The sequence below is a fragment of the Phocoena phocoena genome, chromosome 1 (genome assembly GCF_963924675.1).
Source record: "Phocoena phocoena chromosome 1, mPhoPho1.1, whole genome shotgun sequence".
Lineage (NCBI taxonomy): Eukaryota > Metazoa > Chordata > Mammalia > Artiodactyla > Phocoenidae > Phocoena > Phocoena phocoena.
Window position 1 is genome coordinate 140485204 of NC_089219.1, and position 26473 is coordinate 140511676.

A 26473-nucleotide genomic window follows, 5' to 3' on the forward strand; every position below is an offset into this window, starting at 1 on the left:
ACCAGGGGAGTGTCCCTAAAAGATTCTTCTAAAATTAATAAAATGTGACTATGAGAAACATTTAGAAGCTAGAATCACTGTGTTTACATATTTCAACTTTAGACAATATTTACTGACTACTTGACAAGAATAATAGGATTAATATACTCTTACCTTTCCCCAATTCAACTCAGGATTTTTATCAATTATATTATTATAGGCAGTTTTCACTTTGCATGTTTTCACTATACACTTAAAAATTGATATCCACAATTTACTTAAATAAACTCTCAAAAACATAGTTCAAATCTCAGGTACCACTGTATTATTAAGTAATTGCACAGAATGCAAACTTTGATGCTTGTTCTTCAACCCACAGATCACTATGTAAATAATCAGTGATCAATCACACAACTCCTTTCAAAGTGGAATTAGTGACTGATCACTGTGTATCTATTGTTTAGTTCACAGACAGCAAGCATGAAGTTATGTGCCTCCTTGTCACCTAGTGATAATCCTACATGACAGTTTGACAATTTATAAAAATAATCAAAAGAGGAAATTAACCAACGAGGATGAAAGTTCACAAAGAAATGAAAAGTGATAACACTGTAAGTGAAATTCAAATTGAACATAAAAGGGGTTACAGAAGAAACAGCTGACCATGGAATGTTGATACTGCTGCCATTCAAACAGTATCTAGATATGGAGCCAGAGGAATTTAGTGAAGGCCAAATTATCCACATAGATGAAAAAACTGGTTGTGACATAAAAGGATAAGGACATTGCAGACGAAATATTGCCTGCAGAAAACTCCCCATTAAAGGAATTCCCAGAGATATTTCATGACACAGAGGGCAAAGGCTAAAATTTTTGAAGCTGATCCAAATATTGAAATTTTTATACCTTCTATACAAGGTATAGCAGAGATGTATGGCCCATATCTTGAGTTATACAATGAGAAGAAGGCAAGCAAGGCAAGCACTGTTCTAACTTAGTGAAGTTTTTGCAAAGAAATAACATTTTCAATTTCAAAGTCTCTAATATTTTGAATTATGGTATACTAAATAATAGTTTCAGTTATTTAAAAAATTTCTCTGTACATTTATATTCATCAGAAAGAAAATTTTTAATGTTTGACAAAGATTTTAAAAGGTTTATAACATTTGTATTCTGGTCTGGAACTATAATTCCCACAGTTGCTAGTGTTAGAATTCTACTTAAATGGAGTCAACACACACCATTTTTCTTTGGCTTCTCCATTCTTGAGTTTTTATTTTGATTCATCTCTTGGTTGACTGAACTTTGTTCTCATGTAAGTTATTTTTGTTTAGTTATTTTTAAATAGTGTCATCGGTACTGTTATTTTTCTGGTACTTCTGGGTTAGGCTGGCTCTTGCCTTATACTTGAAGAACAATCTGAATGGTTATAAAATGCCTGCAACATATGTTCTTTCCTTCAGAAATCTGAAAATACTATTCCACACCCTTCTTGTTCATTAAGTATCACCTTGGCAAAGTTTCTAAGACTAGTCTGATCTTTTGTACCTTGAAGATGACTTGTTCCTCCTATACCTGTATGTCCACATGATTCTTAATTCTTAAAATTCAGCAAAAATATTCCTGATTCCCAATGTCCAACTCTATCCTACTGCCTCTCACTAAACTCGATTATCTAGATTCCAAACTCACAGCACATTAGCAGCAGAAAAACAGAACAGAGGTCAGGAACACTAAACACATGGTGAACACAAAGGGAAAGATCAAAAATAATTTTTTTAAATTAAAGGGCTTCCCTGGTGGTGCAGTGGTTAAGAATCCGCCTGCCGATGCGGGGGACACGGGTTCGAGCCCTGGTCCGGGAAGATCCCACATGCCACGGAGCACCTAGGCCCATGTGCCACAACTGCTGAGCCTGCGCTCTAGAGCCCACGTGCCCAGAGCCCGTGCTCTGCAACAAGAGAAGCCACCACAGTGAGAAGCCCGCACATCACAACGAGGAATAGCCCCCACTCGCCGCGACTAGAGAAAACCTGTGCGCAGCAACAAAGACCCAATGCAGCCAAAAATAAATTAATTAAAAATTTTTTTAAATTAAAGTAGACTAAATACAAAAAGCACCGCAGACTGCAATCCTTCAGGTATTTTAAAAAGTTTTGTGCTCTACAATGATTTATTTCCTGAGGAAAGGATTCCAGGCAACAAATGTTTTGATATAATTAGAATCCACATGCAGCTACTAAATTCTGAATTCAATATTTCATAATATTAATACTATATATTTTTAGTATAAATTCCTAATTACTTTTACATGTGTCTTTTAGATGTCAAGTTCCTAACTACTTTTTCAGTTAATTCCAATAGAACCGTGAGTTATCAGAATGCACAATGTTTTTATTGCTTTATAGTTTTGTTTTTGTTTTTACATCTTTATTGGAGTATAATTGCTTTACAATGGTGTGTTAGTTTCTGCTTTATAACAAAGTGAATCAGTTATACATATACATATGTTCCCATATCTCCTCCCTCTTGCATCTCCCTCCCACCCTCCCTATCCCACCTGCTTTATAGTTTTATATCTAACACATATAAACAACACTTAGAAGTAACTCAAGATAAGTAATATTTTTTAAAACTTGCTGATATATTTTGCAAGGTACTTTGTAAGAGATCATTCAAATGTTAATCTGATTGTAAAGAGCTCTTGACTTTTTAAACCGCTGCTTGTAAAGCTTAATACTACTATTTTTAGGGTTTTGCAAAACACTCACAAACATACACAAACACCTTTGTCTGAAATAAACTCAAACCCGAAGCTCATCCAGGTAAGAAAAATATTAATAGCAACTGCAAACCAGAATAATCAAATAAGGGAGTTTTGAACCAGGTGTAAAAATACTTTATGTTCCCCGTTTCAACATTAACGATAGCAACAAAACCACAGCCTTTTCTTTGGGTTAACCACAAAGCTAACTACAGTTGGTTTGCATAAATTCAGAGAAATGCATACATGGCACATAAACAGCTGTATTACACTTCAAACATCCTGGCTTTTTGAGGTTACAGTAATGCCTTCTCTTCACAATGTATTGCCAAGACAAAGGATAAGAAATTCATACTGCTATGACTCAGAGCCAGAAAAAAAAACCTTTCAAAATTATCACTCAAAATAAAACTCAGATGATAAAAGAGTCCTATATCAATTAAGTAGAACAGGTGCCTAGCTAAAAGTAAGAGCAAAAACATAAAATAAAACAAAACATAGTAGACTCTCCACATCAGATTCTAAATTTACTGCCACTTTGATATAACTCTGCTTCAAAACACTCAAATCAAAGTGGCATCCAAAACTGACTTTTTGGTAAAACCAATTCCAAAAACTAGGCAAAGGGAAGAGACTTTATTCTACTAATAAGACAAAAGTATTATTTATAATAGTGAGTTATTGAAGATATCAAATCTATTTAATTTCCCATAAAGTTACATACATTTCAAATGGTTTATTCCAGATCCTTATTGTTAAACACCTCCCTCCTTGAGGCAGGTAAGGTATTCCTTCCTAAAATAAAAACTAAATGATACTTAATAAAAGATAGATGTATCATATATTGATAGCATATGCTAATTACTGACTGAACTTGCATAATTTCTCAGTTCTCTTTCCACTCCAAGTCAAATTTTCCTTTTTCCTTTTGTTCACTATTTATACTCACTTATTAAACCATTTTTCAGGTGTTAAGGATTCCATTTATCTAAACTATTAAATTATTAACACTTCTACATTGAACATATGATCCTTGGAGGTAACACATTTTCTGGAATGTTTCTCAGCGCTGAGGAGAAATAAGTAACAAAACTGCAGTTGTCTCATAAAATTTTAAATTAATCACAACAGAGTGTTAGCATGCTTTAAAAGTTTCTAATCAAAATACGATGAGAACAAAAGTTTCCAAATTCTTCAATATATGTTAATCAATTTGGTTTTGATCAATGATAAAGTTAGTTGAACTTATGAAATAATATTATATGAAATAAATGATAATAAATAATGTTATAATGAAATAAAGTCCTGCTACCAACAGATTGTTTTAGGAAGATTGTTATCAATAATGCAGAAAAAGCATTTGACATAATTCAGTAAATACCCTGTGATGATGAAAATTCTCAGCAAACTAGAAATAGAAAGGAACTTAATATAGAGCATCTATGAAAAACCTACAGCCAATATCATACTTAACAGTGAAAGGCTAACTGCTTTCTCCATAAGATTAGGAATGAGACAAGGATCTCACCACTTCTTTTCAACATAATACTGTAAGTCCTAGCCACTGCTATAATAAGAAATAAAAGGCACATAGTTTGGAGGAAGGAAGAATGAAAAGTCTTTGTTTGCAGATGACATGATTGACCATGTGGGAAATCCTAAGGAATCTACCAAAAAAGCTACTAGAAATAAGTGAATTTAGCAAGGATCTAAGGTTATCAGAAAAAAGTTGTATTTCTGTATAACATGGACAATTGGAAATTAAAATTTGAAAAACTACCATTTACAATTGCATAAAAAATGTGAAATAATTATGAATAAATTTAACAAAAGATGTGCAAGACCTGTACACTGGAAAGTACAAACCATTGCTAACATTAAGAACTAAATAAATGGACAGAGACATCATGTTCATGGATTGAAAGACTTGATACTGTTAAGAAGTCAATCTCTCCAAATTGATCTATAGATTTCAACATAATCCCAATCAATAGCTCAATAGGCTTTTTTTTTGTAGAAACTGACAACATGATTCTAAAATTTACATGGAAATGCAAAGAACCTAAAATATTCAAAACAATTTTGAAAAAGAACAAAGCTGAAAGACTTACATTGCCTGATTTCAGGACTTAATATCACGTAACTCAAGACAGGGTGATATTGACGTACAAACAGATATTTACCAGTGGAAAAAAATACAGAGTCTACAAACAGATCCATGCAGATACAGCTAATTGATTTTACAAAGGTGCCAAAGTAATTCAGTGGGGCAAGGAAATACTTTTTTCAACAAATAGTGCTGGAATAATTGGATATCCACATAGAAAAAATATATATATAAAGAAACCTTTACCTCACATCATATATACAAACATTAACTCAAAATGGGTAATAGATCTCATTGAAAAAGCTAAAATTATAAAACAGCTAGAAGAAAACAAGAAAATCTTTGTGACCCTGGGCTAGGCAAATATTCTTTTAGGTAGGCTATAAAAGAGATGAATCATAAAAGAAAAAGGATAAATTGGACTTGGTCACAATTTAAAACATTTGCACTTCAAAAGACATTAAGAAATTAAAAGGCAAAGTACAGACGGGGAGAAAATACCTGCAAAACACATATGTGATAAAGGACTGATATCCAGAAAATATATATCTCTTATGACTCAGTTATAACAGGACAAATGACCTGATTTTAAAATGGCAAGAGATCTGAACAGATGTTTCACCAAAAAAAGATTTACTAAGCACATGGAAAGATTTTCAACATCATTAGTCATCAGAAAAAAATCAAATTAAAATCACAACAAAATACCACTACACACCCACTAGAATGGCTAAAATTAAAAAGACTGAAAATACATAGTGTTGGAGAAGGTGTGGAGCAACTAAAATTCTTATAATTGCTTGTGTGGAATGCAAAATGTTACAGTCACTTTAGAAAAGTTTGGCAGTTTCTTATAAAAAGTTAAACTTAACCTTCCCATATGACCTAGCAATCCCATTCCTAAGTATGAAAATGTATGTCCACATAAAAATTTGCATTCACAGATTCACAGCAGTCTTTTAGTAATAGCCAAAGACCAGAAACAAGCTAAATATTTATCAACTGGTGAATGAATAAATAAACTGTGTTCTATCAAATCAACGAATACTACTGAGCAATAAATAGGAACTACAATATCTCCAACAACATGGACAAATCTCAAAAACAGCACGCTACAGGAAAGAATGTGAACCAAAACACTACATACGTATTTTAAGGTGCCATTGATATGAAATCCTAGAAAAGGGAAAACTAGTGACAAAGAGCCAATCACAATGGTTGCTAGAGGTCAGAGGTGGAGAAAAGGAACTGACTGCATAGGAGCATGAGGAAGCTTTTTGGGGTGATGGAAATGTTCTAGATCATAAATGTGGTGGTGGTTAAACAACTATATACAACTGTCTGACTCAGAACCATGCATTTGAAATTGGAAATCTTTTTCTCTATAAATTCTACCTAAATAAATAGAAAGACCTGGTTCTATTAAAATCCTACATGGAATATCAGAGTGTGATTTAAAAAAACAAAAACTATGAGAGGATACTAGAGAATTTCTTAAGTCATTTTGGCAGATTTTTAGGATGTTCTATAAGTAGAGGCCAAGGAACAATGGTTAATAAAAGGTAGTCCTACAATCGTCTATGCAAAAAAATGTACATACATTTATATCTTCCCTCCTCCCAACTATTAATATCACTTCGAAACTACTTTATTTACAGAAGTACTCTTTTTGATGAAGAAACTATCAAAAAGAAACATTAGGTACACAGTTTCAAAAAGGAAATATGAAAAAGTTCTAGAGATGGATGGCGATATTTACACAACAATGTGAATGTAATTAATGCCATAGGACTGTACACTTAAAAAGGGTTAAAATGGTAAATTTTATGTATATTTTACCACAATAAAAAATGTTTTTAAAAAATTAGAAAAAAAATAATTCTAAGAAAACTTACATAAATCTAGAAATCCACAAGAAAGTTACATTTTAAAACAGTTCCTTTTATTTAAATGATAAAGACTGATCTCTTTCTCTGAACTGTGCACTCACAAAATCAAGCTTAAAAGTGGTTATTGGTATGATGCTACTAGTTAAAGGAAACTCTGCTTACCAACGATTTTAGAGTTATTTATAATGTTTAGGGCTCTACCAAAGTAGCTTCTGCTTATAACAGTGAATAATTGAGTTATCTACAGTAGACAGGAAAAACATTACAAGACAAAGATCAGATCAGAGAGCTCAGATCCAAAATGGTTATTTGGTAGCCTAAATACACGTATTTTGTCATCTAAATTAATCTGCAAACAGACCTCAGCACAAATACTAAAAACATGCTAATAGAAGCCCTAAAGTAGCTGTGGTCTAAAGGTAAATAAGGTCACTCAAGAACTGCCAAAACAAACATCTAATTTCATGCTATTTGGGGAAAAGAGAAAGCCATCTGTGCAATTCATTGTGGATAAACTGCAGTCTAATTGGGGCTAGAGATCTGTCAAGTACAGTTGTTACGACTGTCAGTACTTATGCTATTAATTGATAAAATCAGAAAATTCCTGGATGTAACACCAAGAGATGGTAGAGATGCAGTAATCTACCTAAGGCTGGCAGGGCATTGTTATTGAAAAACAGCATTAATAGAACCTGGGGAGTCATTAAAAAAAAAATAAAAGCTCAAAGGCTGCACGCCTAGAACAAGGAAAGAATGAGTGTGTTTGAAGAAAGTTCTATGCACAATCTGGGGAATGAGTTCTGAGTTAAAGCCTCGACAAATTTTAGGAGGGCAATTTCAATCTCAGGTAGAGAATGAATTACTAGTAGCAGTGATGGTAGCAGCAGCAGTTGGTAGCAGTAAACTCTTACACAGTGCTTCCTATTTGCTGGACACAAGTTCTAAGCACTTTAATTGTATTAACTTGTTTAATCCTTACAACAACATTGTGAGGCAGGTGAACCATTTTAGAGAGATGAAGAAATAGGTTCAGGGAGATCTGGTAACTTTCCCATTGTAACCCAGCTGGTAGGTGGCAGAGCCACCTCAGGGTGTCCTGCTTCATTTCCAGAGTTCTTGCTCTTAATCATATTATTTTGCTTGTCTTTGGAAAATAACAGTGTTTTCCCGGGAACCAAGAAAGTTAAAAGGAATTGCTGTAATTGTATACTAGACTGGAGAGAAATATTTTTAAAAACTAGTAAGAAATGAAAGGTTTTCAACATTTATTAAATGCCTACCATGTGCCAGGCATTTTACATTTTAGCATAGGAGGCAACTGAGTACACCAAAGTAAACAGAGTTATAGATCCCCAAATTTACCATTAACTTGTATTTTTAATAAAATTTACGAAATGATTTCTTTGATTTTAAAAGGCAAAGATATATCACAATAATCAAATGCAAAAAAAAAATCTGATTACACCTTCACAAGAATTCAATTCAGTTCTTTCAAAACCAAAAAACCAAAACATAAAACATTTATGTACCAGGCATGATGCTAGCTAGGCACAGGCACAGAAGATGAATTTATTAAAAATTAAAGAAAATGGTCTCTTGTTCTCAAAAATCCTAGAATCTACAATAATCCTTTGTACTTATCCCCATTTTACATAGGAAGACACTGCTCAGGGGGATTAAATGATCTGTTTAGGGTCCAAGCTAAATAGCTGAGATAGGATTTGAACTCAAACCCGTCTCACTATAAAACCTATACAGCAAGCTAACAGTGTTTCTGAGTATAGGAACTAGAAAAAATTTTCAGCTGACTTCATATAACAAGTACAGGGCACCTGGTCTCTGTTTAATATTTTAGAACTGTTTCATGTTAGTTGAGAACTTGAAAAGGGGAAGTGTGAATTCTAGACTAAATCTTGGGTTACAAACCTCACATAAATTGAACATAGCACAAGTACATTGCAAGAGTCACTCATGTTGTAAAACAGTTGAATATTTAAAAATACATATTGCAGTACACTGCAGGTGGGTGTGACTCCACTGGAAAAATGGAGAGGGGTGTTAATTCCAGGAGTTTCCAGTCTTTGGAATTGAAATCCCTCTCTTTTAGATCTTGTAGGCAGGTGGGTATAACAGAAAGTTACCCAGTTAGGGTCCAATAAATAGGAATTGGACCAGGAAGTCCTCTGAGGGCTGCCCTTGGTACCTGCTCTGTCAGAAACCCATTTCTATAGTAGGAAAAAATGTACTGATATAACTTTCAGCTGTTTACCTATTAAGGAACAAGATGTTAAAGATACCATGCTTTACAAAGAGAGGATCCTATTCAGAGTGAGATGTATTGAATTAATCCAGCTGTACACCACTGCATTCAACTTTGGAACGAAAAGTACACATTTATGACATGGCTTAGGTTTGAGGGTGTACCCTGGACCCACTTGGCCGCCTTAAAACTACTAGCTTAGATTTGTTAAATTATGCTTTGCCCAAACTGAATTAACCAGGGATAAATGATTTTGAAAGAAATGTTAAGGGAATGGCTGAGTCTTGAGAAATGAATTCAAAACTGTGTTTTCAACATGGTTAAAAATACCTGAAACTTCATCTCCATCATGTCCTAAAAACATTTAAGAACTCAGTATGTGCTCTTAAAAACTGTACAGTATAAAAGGGAATAAGAATTATCAAATATAAGACATGTTTAAAAAATACAAAAATGCATAAAAGCATATGTACTTACGTGTTCATAAAGATAATGTCAATATATAAAGATTTTTGGGTAATAGAAAAATAGACTCAGAATCAGTTGAAAAATTCTTAAAGCAGAATCAATTAAAGTTAGTGCTCTGCCAAACTTTTCCCAACTACATTTTATAGGCTTTAATCATAAAAGAAGATCTGCTGACATAATAAGGCATAAGAAGTAATTCTCAGAATAATTTGATTGAACTCTTCAAAATTACACAAATTTACATGTAAAATTATGTTTTGAATTCTAAAATTTACTGGCTAGTTATCTTTTAAAAATTATTATCACTATGTTTTTGCAGTTTAAGATCATTTTATTGAGTGGCAAGAGGTGGCCAGGGCGGGGGAGCAGCTACAGATGTCCTTCCCCACCTCCTACCCCTGTACTAGAGGGGGATTAAATTTTTAATTGTGGTTCAAAACATGTAACAGAAAATTTACCATCTTTAAGTGTAAGTTTAACAGCATTAAGTATATTCACCATGGCGCAACAGGTCTCCAGAACTTTTTCATCTTGTAAAACTGAACTTGCTACTTCATCTCAAGTGAGCACTAAGACATTTTAAAACAATATGGATCAGCATATCTAGAAAGCAAAATATATTCAAATCAAGGCATACTATGAGGATATAATTTGGACAGAAACTAGGTGACAGTTTGACTCTCTTAAGCAATTGTTTTTTTCAGAGTGAATAAAGTAATTTTGTAAATAGTTTTTTTTTTTAATTAAGAGAATCAATTTCCTTAGGGCCAGAGATAACATCTTACTCATGTTTACATCCACCTTAACTATATATTTAATAAACACTGTTGATAGCATCAAAGGAAACTATTTAGATACAAAGTTTCATAATCTAATTCAATTTATTCTTACCTATTCAATAAATTGGTTCTCTAAGAACCACTATCAGGAATACTCTGTTAGCCTATGTTTGTACTATTTTTTTAAAACTTCCTTTAAAAAAATTAATAACAATTTTTTAAAGGAAATAAAACATATTAATTCAGGTTTTAAAATTCCCAGTTGACTGTGCTCACATAATAATCAGCTCTCATAAATGGTACATAAAGATAAGCTTTCTACTTACCATGTAGTTACCATAAGCATGATCAAACATTTCCAGTACTTGATTCCTAATTTTAAAAGAGCAGAAATGGGAAAAAGTTAAGTATATTCTATTTATTGTCTTTCAAAAAGTTAATGCTCCTTCATAAACATATACCAATAAAAAACAAAAGAAAAATTTAGTTAGGAAGGAACACAAACAGGGTCAGGAAATACACCCATGTTAGTAGACAAGCTTTCACGAATCACGCAGAGATGAGCCAAACTTTTCCTATTCTAGCAATTTATGTAAAAGTCATTTTATAATATTTCCTAAGAAAACTGCTGAATGATACATGCCATGCAGAGAGAAGAAAATCTGATGATGAAAAACAATTACCTCTTAACAAAATTATTTAACATAAATGTCTTGAAAGGGGAAAATATTGAAGAGACCCAAAAGAAATAACTGTTACCATGTATTGCTTATACTATACATTCTACCAAAAGAAAGGGGTTGGTGTGTGTATTGCTATGAAATAACGATACTCTATGAAGCCTCTGCCTTTCCCCTTAAATGAATAAGATCACTAATGCCTAGTTTAACACATTTCTGTTAATGTTTGTCATATTTCCAAAAGATACATTTTATGATGTACCTTTGGCTCCTTTAAAAAACTGTGTCAAAAGTCAAATAAACAATATTCACCCCTGATATGAGAAAACTAATTCTCGAAAAGAGATCTGTGTATTTTGGCTAACTCTGTTTCTCAAAATCCCCAAAATGACTGTGTAAAATGGAAATTTCTGATCCCCACGCCAGATTTACTAAGTCAAAATCCACAAGATTGGGACCAAGGAATCAGTCTTTCAATTAAACACTCTCAAATTGGGGGAGTGAGGGTTATAGGAAAAACTGCAAAAAATGTTATGGCTAGGCAAGGCCAAGTCTCTCAATAATTAGCAGAAGAAAAATATTTTAATAATCTTTTATTAATTCTTACTATTATTCCCAAAGTTCCAATCACTAATGGCAAGAATTGAAGAGAATATTAAAGAAAATGGCTGGATATATTTTTACTTTACCTCCTGTTATATTGCAATTATCATTTTAAAAATTGTAATCATGGATGATGAAATACTGGTAATAATATAGCTAGCAGACAGAAAAGGACTAATTTCCAGATCCTGGCTATAATAACCAGCAGAATCAAGTACACTCAAACTTGTGAACTGAAGAAGCTAAGTCCTGACAACTTTTTACAAATAATAATCATTTAAAAACACCTAATCATTAACAAGGTGATAAGTCACTTTGCCAAAACACTAGTTCTTTATATGTTTATATGTATGATAGAATATGGATCAAGTTATCTCAGAAAATTACAGAGTATCTCAAAAAATCCTTCTAGACGTTTTTTTATTATATTGCAGGGGATAAAGAGCTCTCAAATTAGCTAATAAACAAACCAAAAAAAGGAGCTAAATTTTCCCTTCAAGCACTGATATCAATAAATGGAATATGGAAATTCTCTTTTCCTTCCCCTGAAATAAATACAAAATTATTGTCAAGAAGTAAATTTCTGTAACTGGTAATAGTAGTGCCTAGACACGTGTATTACAGGTAACATAAGCTTTAACTTGGTAACCCAACTTTGCAAGCATTCAAGCTTCAAGACTATGAACAAATCACGACTGCAAACAAGGACACATTATTTTCCAATCCTTACATTTATGCAGCACATGATCACCAAATTTCACAACAAATACTTCAAAGTGGAGGTATTTAATATCCCGTTGAGCTCTCTCTCTTTCCTAATTACACATATAAGTCCTAACACTCATTTAAATACAGAATGGTAGAATAATTACTATATTATACAGAGATTTTTTTTCTATAAGGTTTTATATCTATTCAACAACTGGATAAAAATGTATTGGAAATTAGATCTATAAATCAGCTTTTTCTATAGTTACATTGCTTGCCAAAACGCTACCGAAATTGAACTGTTTTATACTTCATTTTTTAAGTAAAAACATTAACAACTTTTGTAACATTTAAAACACAAAAACAAAAAATGAATTCCAGGAAGTATAAGACTACATATAACCAGGTAAATAATTCCATAAACTATAAACTGCAAGCAACCGAGCAATTGCTTACTATTCATGATAATTTCAGTCTTTATCATCAGTTTAGTTTGGGCGGGGGGTAGGGAAAGGGATAGGCATTTTCTGTTTTTTATCATAATCATTATTTGGGTTTTCAAAAAAAATTGTACAGGTAAACCTAATAAATCATAGTTCCGTTTCCTGAAAATTCCTGGATGAGAAAGCAGTCAAGCAATGTGTATTTGTGGTTTGTAGCTATAGACTCTTATTCTACTCTTACCCTAGAGTAAGGCAATCTAAATTAACAAGCCTAAATAACTGTAACTTCACTTTCATAAATGATCTCAAAATTTGAGCTGAAATCTCAAGCCAATTTGGTTGGAGCTCTACAGTTAAAATTTTATTTTGGTCAAAAATGAGTTATCCAATGACTTTTCTTCAAACAAAAATTTTTAACAAAAAAAGGAGAAAGGGGAGTTGTGATCAAATAAAAATACTTGCTGTCCTTAACAGACTTGAAGCTTCTCTCTCCAAGTCTTATGGAAGTGTAGCAGAGTGGAGTGAGCACAGGCTCTGAAGTCATACAGACCCGGGTTTGAATACTGGCTCCAACATTTACTTAGCTCTGTAACGTTGAACAAGTCAACCTTGAGTCTCAATTTCCTCATCTGCAAAATGGGGATCGCATCCACCTCATTAAGAAGTAGAGAGGATTACAGAGATAGTATATGTAAAGTGCCTGGCACAGAGTAGGGTTTTCAGTAAAACAGTTATCAGTGATACATTAAATTCACAAAGAGAAAATTTAAGACACTTATTAGAGTTTACTGGTAATTTTGTTTTTTTTTTTTTTTTTGGCGGTACGCGGGCCTCTCACCGCTGTGGCCACTCCCATTGCGGAGCACAGGCTCCGGACGCGCAGGCTCAGCAGCCATGGCTCACGAGCCCAGCCGCTCCGCGGCATGTGGGCTCTTCCTGGACCGGGGCACGAACCCGTGTCCCCTGCATCGGCAGGTGGACTCGCAACCACTGCGCCACCAGGGAAGCCCGGTAATTTTGTTTTGATAACTGACACTTTAAATTTTCCAACAAGTGTCTTTTATTGCTATTTTATTTAAAAACTAATACAAGACTCTTGCAAAAATTTAAACAACATGGAAGTCTGTATACGTCGATAAAACAAAACCTGATGGTTTGACCTCACCTCCATTGTAACTCCGGGAGGTAGTCATCTTTCCATGTTTTTCTGAGCTTAAACAATTTCTTCTCCGTTTTTTTTTTTTGGGGATACTACAGATAGTATTCTACAGCTTACATCTTTTTGGCCTTGGGAGTATATTCTGGGTAGCCTTCCGATGACCGAACTCCTCCTTAATATCTGAATATTATTCCATAATATGGATGCTCCAAGGAACAGTTCTGTTCTTTCAAAATGCACATCCCTGTACACCTATTTCTACTTTAATAGTGCTTTTATTTCTGTAGGATAGATTCCCTGAGATGGGATTAATGAATCAAAGAATACATACAATTTAAATTTTAGGAGACGGTCAATAAATTACAGCAATTTACACTCCCACCAAGTTCCTTCTCACACCTCAACTATCCAGTCAGTACTCCATCCATGTATTGTGTTTTGTATTTACCAGCCTGATGGCAAAAAACCCAACTATTTCATTGTTTTAGTCTGCATCTCTCACATTTATGAGGTTGAGTAACTTCATGTTTATTGCCCATTTGCATTTCCTCTTGTGTGAATTAACTCTTCACGCCCTTTGCCCATTTTCTACTGTCTCTTGGCTTTTTCCTTATTCATTTGTGGGACCTGGTGTGTATTAGGAACACTTACTTTAAATTAAATGCTGTACATATAACGGAAGATTTTATGACTTTCAAGACTGATAAAACTACTTTGAGTAAAGTGAATAGGTATATTTAATTGAGGCTTTTGAATACTACCATCAAATACTGTTCTACTATGAAAATGCAGTGCAAAAAACCACTGCAAAGAAATAGTAAAATGTGTAAAGTTCAAGTTCCAATGAACGCCCCCTATTCCGTAACAGGTGTAAACATGATTTCCTTAACTGCTGTGAGATCAGCAACATTTCCCACCTGGGAGCTCACTTGTGCAAGAAATCTAACCACGTCTCTGATGAAAGGCAACCTCGAAACTCTCGCGCGCAGGGAAACGGTGTGTAGCCCCCTTCACGGGCCAGTGACATGGCAGCCGCGTTGACACACCGCGGCTGGCCTTAAGGAGCCTGCACGTGTCACAGACGGCCCGGGCGACACCCCGACAATCCCGCGAGGTAGCATCGCGGGCGGCGACCCCCACTTTCCCGGACCCTGTCCACCCCGCCAGGGTTCTCTCGAGGCAACAGCCGTCCCAATCGCGACAGGAGAGGCCACTGGGCGCCCGGGTCGCAATGACAGGCACCTCGCCCGTGGTCAGCCTCACGAGGAAACCCACCCCAGGCTTCCAAGCACCCTTACCCAAGCTTCTGTTTCTCCTCCCTACTCATGGGCGAGGCCCCCGCCGTCCACACGGACGTGGCCGACACCAGGCAGAGCGCGGCCGTCGCCGCCACCAGGCTCCATGGCGCTCGCTGGGGGACCGAGTACCCAAAGCCCCGGCCGCCGCCGGCTTCGCTCATGGCCCCGCGGTTCCGCGCACGCGCACGCGCAGCTGCTACGCCCGGCCGGTGGGACACATTGCCGGACGCCGGTGGCAAAGGAGCTGCGAGCCGTGTCGAGGCCGGGATGCGGAGGAACGCGAGCTGCCGCCGTCGCCGAGCTGCTTCCCGAAGCCACTGAGCCGGTCCCCAGCGCCAGCGCTGCCACCGCCCTCCGCTCTCAGCAGCCCAGAGCGCCTCCCCCAGCTTTCCGGTGTCGTAGTCTAGGAAACCACCTCCCCAAATGCTACTTCCGGGTAGGGCCCAAGACGCTGAGCCTCAAGGCCAATGGGGGCCGGATCGGAGAGGGGCTGGCCCGGGGCACAGGAGAGAGAGCATTGGCTGGGAGAAGTGAGACGTGGACAAAAGGCGGGACCGGGGAGGGACCTTTCGCCTCGGCCATCCTCCGACCCGTGAACTTGAGGCCTGAAAACTACCGCTCCCATCGCTCACTGCTTCCTCCGCGGCTCTCTCGCAATCCGACTCCACCGGGCTAAATTTCCACTCTGGGTGGGCGCGCTGCACCCTGTGACGTGTGGTCCGCCGAGGGGCTCGGGTGGTTCCTGCGATCCCTCCTCCCCCGGCTCCCTGCAGCCAGCCGCCCTACTCCGTGGGCTGCCGAGTCCCGGAGAACCCGTCAGCTCTTTATCCCTCTTCCTACGTGTGCGTTTCGCTGAGGGCTGGCAGGATGAGGCTCAGACGGCCTCAGATCAGTGCTGCACGCCTTAGGGAAAAGTAGTCCTATTGGAGTAGTCTTCTACCTTCAGGGAGATTTCAATACTGTAACAGCAAAAATGAATTGAGCCTTTGACGGCAATGTGCTGAGAGTTTTACTTGCATTCTCTCATGCATTCTTCTCAACTCTAATAGGTGAGTACCACCGCCCCCATGTTGCAAACGAGGAAACCGAGGCCAGAGAAGTTAGGTAGTGAGCCTCGTCACACTGCTGGGTTAGATTCCAGCCAGCCTCTGTGACTTGGAAGCCCTTGCAGGTAACCACAAGAGTGAAGGAGGGCACGGAGGGACCTCGTACTTGATTAATAATAGTCATCTAGAAAGCTCAATGTAAGGAAGCTAGTGTGAGCTGCAAAGAAAGTTTAATGAAAATTGGAACTTGCAATTAATTTTGATGGCCGAGGGAAAATGAGGAGTAAAATCCTCTTGAAAAACCACACTGTTTTTCTTGTGTAATAATTCAGTAGGTAGGTGCGGAGTTTAGGAGCTTGGTCGTGACCTCTGTGACCACAGGAAATCGCTTACTCTTACCCTCAGCAGCTCAGCTGTTCTTCCTTGATTTCTGTCATCTTACATCCTCTGCTTCCCTCTCAGACCGACCATTCAGGTGACACCAATGACTCCTCTGCCTTTATTACCCCTCTCTGTCTTAAAATTTTAAGGTTTTCTTTTCATCGGTTTCTCTTTGTACCATCATATCCCTGTGGTTGATTTCTAACTCAGTGTCTGTCCTGATCTCCAGACCCACATTTCCACCTCCCCAATAGAAATTCCCTTCTGTCTGGTCCAAGGGTAAGCTCAAATATAATAATGTTAACTGACTCAATATGTCAGAATCATCTTCAACTCATCCTCCTCCTTCACAGTCTATGCCCAATCACTTGACAATTACATAGATTCTACTTCTGCTATCACTACCTTTCTTTCTACTCCTGCTTCTGCTCAGTTCAAGCCTCCATTACCTCTTTCCTGAACCATCACAATAGCCTCCTAAATTATCTCCTTGCCACCCTAACTCTTCTCTACATTGCTACCAGAGTTGGCATTCAAGGACATCTACAAATCCTCTGAACATGTTATCTCCCTTCTACCCCTGCCCTGCACTCAAGTCCTATGAGAAAACTAACAGATTCTCATACTATATCCTTTCTATGCCTTTGCTGTTACCATCCCCTCTGCTGTCCCTCCATCTTTGTCTGTAGAATACTCACTACCCATTAAGTCTCTGCTCAGATTCCACCTCCACAAAATCCTTCCAAAGCCTTCCAGCCATTAGACATCATCCTCCCATTGTATTCTGTGTCCTTATTATTGTGTTTTTCACAGTCAGCCGTGTCCACTACGTTGTGACTGCATGGAGGGTATTGACTTTACCTTATTTATATGTATGTTCCAAAACTCAGCACTGTGCCTCTTATATTACACATGCTCAATAAATGTTGGGTATAGTTACCTGTTTCCTTATCCCTTCAGTTTCCGTATCTATAAAGTGGGAATAATAGTTCTTATCTACTTACATGGAGGCTGTGAAAACACATGAGGTCACTTCTGTACAATATTTCATTTTATGCTTTGTACAGACCTGCAACCCTATGTTGGTTCCATCCTGGATCCTCTTTGGCAGCTTTAATGATGAAGTTAGCTAAGTAAATAATACCTGTGAATTGTTCTTGGCTCTGGCACAGAGAACACGGCAAGCTAAAGGTCAACACGAATCATTCAGAATTTGAAAACTAGAAACAAAGAGAATAGAAAAACAGTCAGCAACCTTCAATTATATTGAAATGTGGTCAATCTTCTTTGCCTTCCTGATGTTCCAATCCTTTATAAGAAGTCAATATTGACTAGTAACTGTCACTGAGAAACAATGTTCTCGAAAAGAAAAAGTACTGGCTTTTAATGTGTAGCATTTTCTGGGATTATTTTTTCCCTTGGCTTATTTGTTTTTAAGCTAACACTGCACTTTAAGGTGTATAATGATAACACAGAACATATTCTTTGTTGACTTGCTAAATAATAAGCATCTTTTTCTCTCTTACTGAAATTCAATTTCTAGCCAATGGTTGAGTCCATTTTTCACTAATCTCTACAAAACCATAAGGATAAAAGGTGTGGCCTAAAACCATTGCAAGTTAACGTATCTAAAGTGGAGCCTGTGGAAGTGAAATAAAAATATATTCACAAAGTGCATTTCAAAAAAGAACCCATTTAAACCCCTTACTGGAAATAATAGAAATTCTTAGCTAACTGGCAATTTGTGAACACCAGGAAAGTTTGACATTCATTATTTCAAAACCTACACACAGTATTTTACAACTTATATACTTAGTGATAAAATGCATATAGGAAACACAACCTTCCGAGACTGAACCAGGAAGAAATAGAAAATATAAGGAGACCGATCCCAAGCATTGAAATTGAAACTGTGATTTAAAATATTCCAACAAACAAAAGCCCAGGACCAGATGGCTTCCCAGGCAAATTCTATCATCTAGAGAAGAGCTAACACCTATCCTTCTCAAACTCCTCCAAAGTATAGCAGAGGGAGAGACACTCCCAAACTCATTCTACAAGGCCACCATCACCCTGATACCAAAATCAAAGTTGTCACAAAAAAAGAAAACTATAGACCAATATCTCTGACGAACATAGATGCAAAAATCCTTGACAAAATACTAGCAAACAGAATCCAACAGCACATTAAAAGGATCATACACCATGATCAAGTGGGGTTTATCCCAGGAATGCAAGGATTCGTCAATATATGCAAATCAATCAATGTGATACACCATATTAACAAATTGAAGGGTAAAAACCATATGATCATCTCAATAGATGCAGAAAAAGCTTTTGACAAAATTCAACACCCGTTTATGATAAAAACTCTCCAGAAAGTAGGCATAGAGGGAAGCTACCTCAACATAATAAAGGCCATATGTGACAAACCCATGGCCAACACCATTCTCAGTGATGAAAAACAAACCATTGCCACTAACATCAGGAACAAGTCAAGGTTGCCCACTCTCACCACTATTATTCAACATAGTTTTGGAAGTTTTAGCCACAGCAATCAGAGAAAAGAAGAAGTAAAACTGTCACTATTTGCAGATGACATGATACTATACATAGAGAATCCTAAAGATGTTACCAGAAAACTACTAGAGCTAATCAATGAATTTGGTAGAGTAGCAGGATACAAAATTAATGCACAGAAATCTCTTGCATTCCTATACACTAATGATGAAAAATCTGAAAGAGAAATGAAGGAAACACTCCCATTTACCATTGCAACAAAAAGAAGAAAATACCTAGGAATAAACCTACCTAAGGAGACAAAATACCTGTATGCAGAAAACTATAAGACACTGATGAAAGAAATTAAAGAAGATACAAACAGATGGAGAGATATACCATGTTCTTGGATTGGAAGAATCAACATTATGAAAATGACTCTACTACCCAAAGCAATCTACAGATTCAAAGCAATCCCTATCAAACTACCAATGGCATTTTTCACAGAAGTAGAACAAAAAATTTCACAATTTGTATGGAAACACAAAAGACCCCGAATAGCCAAAACAATCTTGAGAAAGAAAACGGAGCTGGAGGAATCAGGCTCCTGGGCTTCAGACTATACTACAAAGCTACAGTAATCAAGACAGTATGGTACTGGCACAAAAACAGAAATATAGATCAATGGAACAGGATAGAAAGCCCAGAGATAAACCCACACACATATGGTCACCTTATCTTTGATAAAGGAGGCAAGACTATACACTGGAGAAAAGACAGCCTCTTCAATAAGTGGTGCTGGGAAAACTGGACAGCTACATGTAAAAGAATGAAATTAGAACACTCCTAACACTATACACAAAAATAAACTCCACGGGTTTCCCTGGTGGCGCAGTGGTTGAGAGTCCGCCTGCCGATGCAGGGGACACAGGTTCGTGTCCCGGTCCAGGAAGATCCCACATGCCACAGAGCGGCTTGGCCCGTGAGCCATGGCCGCTGAGCCTGTGTGTCCGGAGCCTGTGCTCTGCAACGGGAGAGGCCACAACAGTGAGAGGCCCGTGTGCCGCAAAAAAACAAACAAACAAACAAAAACTCCAAATGGATTAAAGACCTAAATGTAAGGCCAGACACTATAAAACTCTAAGAGGAAAACATAGGCAGAACACCCTATGACATAAATCACAGCAAGATCCTTTTTGATCCACCTCCTAGAGAAATGGAAATAAAAATAAATAAATGGGACCTAATGAAACTTAAAAGCTTTTGCACAGCAAAGGAAACCATTAAAAAGACAACCCTCAGAATGGGAGAAAATATTTGAAAATGAAGCAACTGACAAAGGATTAACCTCCAAAATATACAAGCAGCTCATGCAGCTCAATATCAAAAAAACAACCCAATCCAAAAATGGGCAGAAGGCCTAAATAGACATTTCTCCAAAGAAGCTATACAGATTGCCAACAAACACATGAAAAGATGCTCAACATCACTAATCGTTTGAGAAATGCAAATAAAAACTACAATGAGGTATCACCTCACACCGGTCAGAATGGCCATCATCAGGAAATCTACAAACAATAAATGCTGGAGAGGGTGTGGAGAAAAGGGAACCCTCTTGCACTATTGGTGGGAATATAAATTGATGCAGCCACTATGCAGAACAGTATAGAGGTTCCTTAAAAAACTTAAAATAGAAATACCATATGACCCAGCAATCCCACTACTGCACATATACCCTGAGAAAACCATAATTTAAAAAGAGTCACGTACCACAATGTTCATTGCAGCACTGTTTACAATAGCCAGGACATGGAAGCAGCCTAAGTGTCCATCGGCAGATGAATGGATAAAGAAGATGTGGCACATATATACGATGGGATATTACTCAGCCATAAAAAGAAAAGAAATCGAGTTATTTGTAGTGAGGTGGATGGACCTAGAGTCTGTCAGACAGAGTGAAGTAAGTCAGAAAGAGAAAAACAAATACCGTATGCTAACACAGATATATGCAATCTAAAAAAAAAAAAGATTCTTATGAACCTAGGGGCAGGACAGGAGTGAAGACACAGACATAGAGAATGGACTTGACATGGGGAGGGGGAAGGGTAAACTGGGACAAAGTGAGAGAGTGGCATGGACATATATACACTACCAAATGTAAAATAGCTAGTGGGAAGCAGCTGCATGGCACAGGGGGATCAGCTTGGTGCTTTGCAACCACTTAGAGGGGTGGAATAGGGAGGGTGGGAGGGAGACGCAAGAGGGAGGGGATATGGGGATATACATATGCATATAGCTGATTCACTTTGTTGTACAGCAGGAACTAACACCACACTGTAAAGCAATTATACCCCAATAAAGATGTTTTTAAAAAATGCATATAGGAGTTAAACGAGAGACTTTGGTGTGTTATACAGGAAAAACACTGGTGGAAAGCATTAAAGAGAATAGGGATAAGGACTTTTAAAGACTATGGAAGAGATTTTAGATGCATTAAGCCCATTAAAAATGGTAGGAAATAAGAGCCATTTATAAAATGCCCTTTAATTGGATAAGAGTTTGTTTGCACAGCCTTGCAGCTTATGTAAATATGTATGCTCACCTGGTGTTCTCATTACTTGCTTGCGTGGATGAATCAGGAAATAATAGGGAGGGGTTGGAGCCCTGGTTAGAATCAGGAAATAGGGAGGGGTTGGAGCCCTGGTTAGAATCATATGGATTCACAAACATAAAGGAGAGTCTCCACTTTAATATGGCTGAGGAATTGTCCCAGGAGGCTGCGACCAGTTGTGTGAGACTGACCTATAGCAGCAGGTCCTAAATGGCTTGGATTCTTTAGTATGACAGATCTAATTACTCCTAAAACTCTAGTGTAGAATTTGGGAGTGGTGATTTTGTCATTCTTCAAATTGCTTTTCCTGTTATTTGAGAATGTATGGAATTTACAGAACATTTTTTCTTTCTGAGAACTCAGTCTTGCAAACATTAAATAAATAAAGACAGTACTTATTCTACATTTACAACCAAAGAGTACTTCATGAAAAAGGTACTCGGTGAATGTTGTGGCCTGACTCCATTATTGGCTCTCTGACTGAGGTTTCTAAATTCCAAGAAAGAGAATGGGAAATTTGAATGATTCACTGCCCCCAGAGATGTCCCCAGGGCTTTTTCCACCTCTCAGTCAGAGTTGAGATCTTCCACACTGCTTCAGCTTTAGATTATTATCTCGCTTCTCTCAGTGGCACCTGCACCAACTCTCTCGGGCAAGAAGAGGTTTTTCTCCTACGGCATGTTTAAGGTTGATCTCACCCTTGTGCTTGTGTCTCTCATTCTGTAGCCATTTTTCGTGTACTTCATGTATCAGAAACAACTCCAAGTCACATGGCTCTTCACAAGCAAGTGTATCTTGCCTCTGGCCTCTCTCCTAAGTCCACATTTTGTACTACCAATTTAGTTTCTACTTCACGTGTTAGCCTGGCCACAAGGTTTTAAGTCAGCACCATTCAACAACATTCTGCACAGCTTGCATTGGTAGCTTAATGGTGACTCTGAGCCAGCTCTGCTGCTTATTAGCCATGTTATCATATGCAAATTACACAACTTTTTGTGCCTTCGTCTCCTTATTCGTAAAATGGGAATAATAGTACCTACCCCCGTATTTTTTAGGAGGATTTAACTGTTCAATTGTTGTAATACCTTCATTATCGGGGTGTTGTGAAGATGTTAAGATGATGTGTGTAAAATATTTAGCACAGTTTGAAAGAGCTCAATAAATAATAGCTATTGATATTCTCATTATTATGGAGTAGAAAATTTGCCATTTTCAGAGTAGGAGTCAAGGGTGCAAATGAACTATTCTTAGTCCACGGCTGAAGATTAATGGACTTTGTAATTTAAAAAAAATTTTATTTTATATTGGAGTATAGTTGATTTACAATGTTGTGTTAGTTTCAGGTGTACAGCAAAGTGATTCAGTTATACATACACACGTATCTATTCTTTTTCAGATTCTTTTCCATTATAGGTTATTACAGAGTATTGAGTAGAGTTCCCTGTGCTATACAGTAGGTCCTTGTTGATTATGTATTTTATATATAGTAGTGTGTATATGTTAATCCCAAACTCCTAATTTATCCCTCACCTCCACCTTTCCCCTTTGGTAACCATAAGTTTGTTTTCTAATGGACTCTATTATTATTTATAGAACTAGTTCTTGAACAAATATCTTCAGAGCTTTCCTATCCCGTCTTTGGGGGCTTAACCCCAATTTTAGCACCCTCTTTGGGGTCCCAGGGCACCGCATTCTAATGTCTAATTTTTTTCTGGTTTTTCTCCATGTCCCCTCACGTCACTTCCCTTTCCTTCCTATTCCTTCTCTTCATCTGACATGGATGTGTGACACACACACACACACACACACACACACACACACACACACACTTGTTTTGTGCCCACTGCTGAGCATTGAACTTCAAATCACATGACTTGAGTTCTCGACCTGGATCTGCCATTTACCATTCTATGCACATCAGTTTCTCTAAGACCCAGTTTTTCGTTTTGTTTTGTTTTTTCATTCCATATGGCCAACAGAGATAGGCTGAAGTTCTAGCTGTGGAATCACATTAGTGGTCAATGGTTAAGAAGGAGCAAATAACTTGCAAATAATTTAATTATGCAAAACTGCCGGCTTATTGTTGGTAGATAGTGATAGCAACCAAAATACAGGAATCAGGATTTTGACAACCTGTCTGTTTGATCCGACAACCTCATAACCAGTTTATAATTAAACCAAGTCTTAGGCCAGTTTCTGTCATACAGACATTTGTTAAACATTTGTTTAGCAAGCAGAGACAAGTTAACATATACCACCTGTTCTGTGAGTCTGATGAAATGCCAGGTCTTGGTCCTTTTGGATTCTGTAATCATGACCTTGCATGAAAGATTCACTGGGGGCATATGAACAATATTCCAGAGCCAGGATTCTATCATCCTTTAGTAAGCATCAACCAACTGGAATCCCTTCATCCCCCACACCATTTCTAATGGTCCAGCTTTTTACAACTTGTTCATGCCAGGGTGGAAGTACCTCTAAAATAGTTTAACTAGTCCGTATATCTTGGAAATCACAAATTCTATCAATGAGAGACTATTTCTAACATTCATTATGATGACTAACCATTAATTTCAACAATGAAAATTCATTTTTGACATTTGTTATATTAAATAAAATGATCTTTGATGTTAATAGAGATAAGATGGAGAAATGTACTTGTAGTACCCACCTCTACAGGGAGTCTCCCTGATGAGATCTCTGGCTGCCATCCAGGAGTGGGGATTTGTGATGGGGCAACTGACTGCACCTCAAGTTCAATTTAACCTAATCCATTCATAATATCATACTGCCTATGGTAAAGAATTTTAGATATACAGGCAGACATCATTATGATAATATTTACAAAGGATATATAGTACGCCAGGTACATGCCCCTGCCCTGACCACATGAGAATTATTATCCTTGTTTTACTGATGTAGAAAGTGAAGTTCAGAGAGGTTATATCACTTTGCACAGGTCAAAAGCAGGGAACTGGTACAGTCAAGATTTGGATATAAGTCCAGACCATTTCTACCGTATTAGGATGACCCTAAATTCTGGTTTGCCTGTGACAGTCTTGATTTACAATATTATCCTATCCGATTAGTGCCCCCTTTCATTTTCAAAACTGTCCCAGTTTAAATAATAACATATAATCATCCAAACTATATTACATGGCCTTCAAAATCTAGGGATCTCCATTCCCCAACTATGTCAGATTCTCTCAGATGTATGAACACACCAAGCAAGTGCTCCTGGCCTGGCTTTTTCTTGCCCCATCAGGCTATTTTGAATAAAAGGGAGAAAAAACAGTATAATTAGGTGGCACAAATTCAGGAAAAGAAAATCCTGCTAACAGGAAATATAAGTCTCCTCCTTTATTAAGAAAGATGTAATAATGAGTCACCAAGAAATTGGACAGACTGAAGTAACTGATTATAAAATGCGATGAAAATTATGGGAAAAAGAATAAGACCATTATTGAAGTTAAGCTATATTTTCAACCGTGTTTGCCCAAAAACATTCATATTGACTAAATTCGGTGTCTGTTTTGTCTGTTTCCATTTATCCTTACTAAAAGAGAAAAAAATTGCACCCAATTTTTACCACCTTAGGTATAATATAAAAATCATACCTTTGGTTACAAACTTCCAGTTATAAAATCAATGTCATGGGGATGTAATGTACAGCATGACTGTAGTTAATAATACTGTAATCCATATTTGAAAGTTGCTAAGGGAGTGATCTTAAAGTTCTCACCACAAGGAAAAATTTTGTAACTGTGGTGACAGATGTTAACTAGACTTATTGTGGTGGTCATTTTGCAATATATACAATATTGAAGCATTACATCGTCACTTGAAACTAATGCTATGTGTCAGTTATACCTCAAAACACACACACACACACACACACACACACACACACACACACACGCGTGCGCGCATCTTCGGTATAGAATTAGATTTACCTCCGTTGTGGGAACTAGAAAGCACTTCTCTAGGATTCCTTGAAAATTGTCTCAGAGCATTCCTTCTCTAAGCAATACTAAAATTCCTTACCCTGCCATGACCTTTTCTTACAAGATAAATACAGCCATCTGTGGATGTATATGGGTTGAGAAATGCTGGCCTTTGCTCATCAGTGGGCTCCCCATGGCAGACACATCACCACGTGATCCCATAGTGAGCGGGCCTCCAGAACTGAGAAGCGCTCTTGTGTGAGGCAAAGGCAGCCCTCTGTCACTCATCATCCCATGACTGGGTTGACTATCAGAGGCTATTGTTCCAGTGTTTCTAATGGTCCCCTCTCTGAAGTGTACTATTCTTTGTAGCTTCTGCACTAAGGTTAAGCTGCAGCCACACCCTCTTCCCACCTGTGATATTGCCTGAAGTCTTGCCAACAGTGGGCTGGCAGCAATGGCAGATTGAGAACATTCTAGAAGGCCAACAAGACCAACTAGACAACTTGGGATTCACTGATTAATTCTTTGCATTGTGCCCTTGGTTAGATCCAGCCTCTTCCTTTAAATTCTAGGAAGCTTTTTGGAGTAAAGGGTGGGGAAGATGGGAGAAGGGGACAACCACACGGTAAAATCTGTTACCTTGGTCTCGGAGGGGAAATGAGTCTTTTGAGTAGGGAATGCTAAAAAGGATAGAACATGGTTTGTGTGAAATTTACACCTATTTGATTGATAATAAAATGTGTTTCAACTCTTACCTACATCTTAAAAATACCTACTAGGCATTTGTGGTGTCATGGTCAAGGCGGGGGTCCTGGGAGTGTTTCGAGCTTGGAAGATAGGACAGATCTTGTC

General features: G+C 37.4%; 1 protein-coding gene across 2 annotated transcripts in view; it reads right to left on the reverse strand.

Moving 5' to 3' along the window:
* EDEM3 (ER degradation enhancing alpha-mannosidase like protein 3) overlaps positions 1 to 15298 on the reverse strand; it is an 87069-nt gene extending 71771 nt beyond the window's left edge. For both annotated transcript variants that reach the window (XM_065881247.1, XM_065881246.1), the window contains exons 1-2: positions 15138 to 15298; positions 10573 to 10618 (exon numbers count right to left, since the gene is read on the reverse strand). In XM_065881247.1, the coding sequence (XP_065737319.1) occupies positions 10573 to 10618; positions 15138 to 15298 (207 nt within the window). The remainder of the gene's footprint in view (positions 1 to 10572; positions 10619 to 15137) is intronic.
* Between the last annotated feature and the right edge of the window lie 11175 nt (positions 15299 to 26473).